Source organism: Chrysochloris asiatica, unplaced genomic scaffold, assembly GCF_000296735.1.
Source record: "Chrysochloris asiatica unplaced genomic scaffold, ChrAsi1.0 scaffold00041, whole genome shotgun sequence".
NCBI classification, from domain to species: Eukaryota; Metazoa; Chordata; class Mammalia; order Afrosoricida; family Chrysochloridae; genus Chrysochloris; species Chrysochloris asiatica.
This window is the reverse complement of record NW_006408559.1, coordinates 2,165,316-2,165,962: the sequence shown is the minus strand read 5'-3', so window position 1 is coordinate 2,165,962 and position 647 is coordinate 2,165,316. Positions and strand designations below refer to the sequence as shown.

Genomic DNA, 647 nt, shown 5'->3' with positions numbered 1-647 from the left:
ATGGATTGGCCAGGTGGCAGCATCGATGGACTCCAATACAGGCTCAAGTTATAAATATAAGGCTTAGGGTTTGTGATAAAGATAAATGTGAAAGTATCTAAATCTTAAATTCTTTCAGATATGCATGGTAGTGTTAAGCTGAAACTGAAGAGCTTCCAACCCAAATCATATTACCTGCAGCAGCCAGATGGGCTGTAACCTCATCAGCTGCCGTGGAGTTGAGAATGTCTGAATCATCGTAAGAGGTGTCTTCAGGAGACGAGGGCGAGTCTTCATCGGCACTAAGCATACTGTGTTCAGTGTAGGTGGCCACATGGACCTGCTGCACTTGTTGGGCCACTGCATGGGCTTCTATGGTCGCCATGTGTTCGGTCTGGGTCACTGCGTGCTCCTCCATGAAGATCCACTGTCAGGGAAAAAGGACAAACAACAGGATTTAGTATGCACTGTAACACAGTGAGGAAAATAAGAGAGCTTTTCCTCAAGAGGAGGGGAACTTCGACAACGGTCTAATTTCACTACATACCTCACTGTACCCCATCACAGGATACGGGAAACAACATTCAAGTAGGACATAAAAATAGTGGAATATTTCCCTCGGGTGAATCCATTTTAATGGAAATTAATTGTATTAATGTTATACCTCA

The 647-nt window shown here is 43.9% G+C and overlaps 1 protein-coding gene across 1 annotated transcript in view; it reads right to left on the bottom strand.

The window, feature by feature from the left end:
- Nucleotides 1-401, bottom strand: part of NRF1 (nuclear respiratory factor 1) — a 98,925-nt gene extending 98,524 nt beyond the window's left edge. Inside the window, exon 1 of the mRNA XM_006861127.1 lies at nucleotides 175-401. Within this exon, the coding sequence (XP_006861189.1) occupies nucleotides 175-397 (223 nt within the window). The 5' untranslated portion in view covers nucleotides 398-401. The remainder of the gene's footprint in view (nucleotides 1-174) is intronic.
- Nucleotides 402-647: the final 246 nt, after the last annotated feature.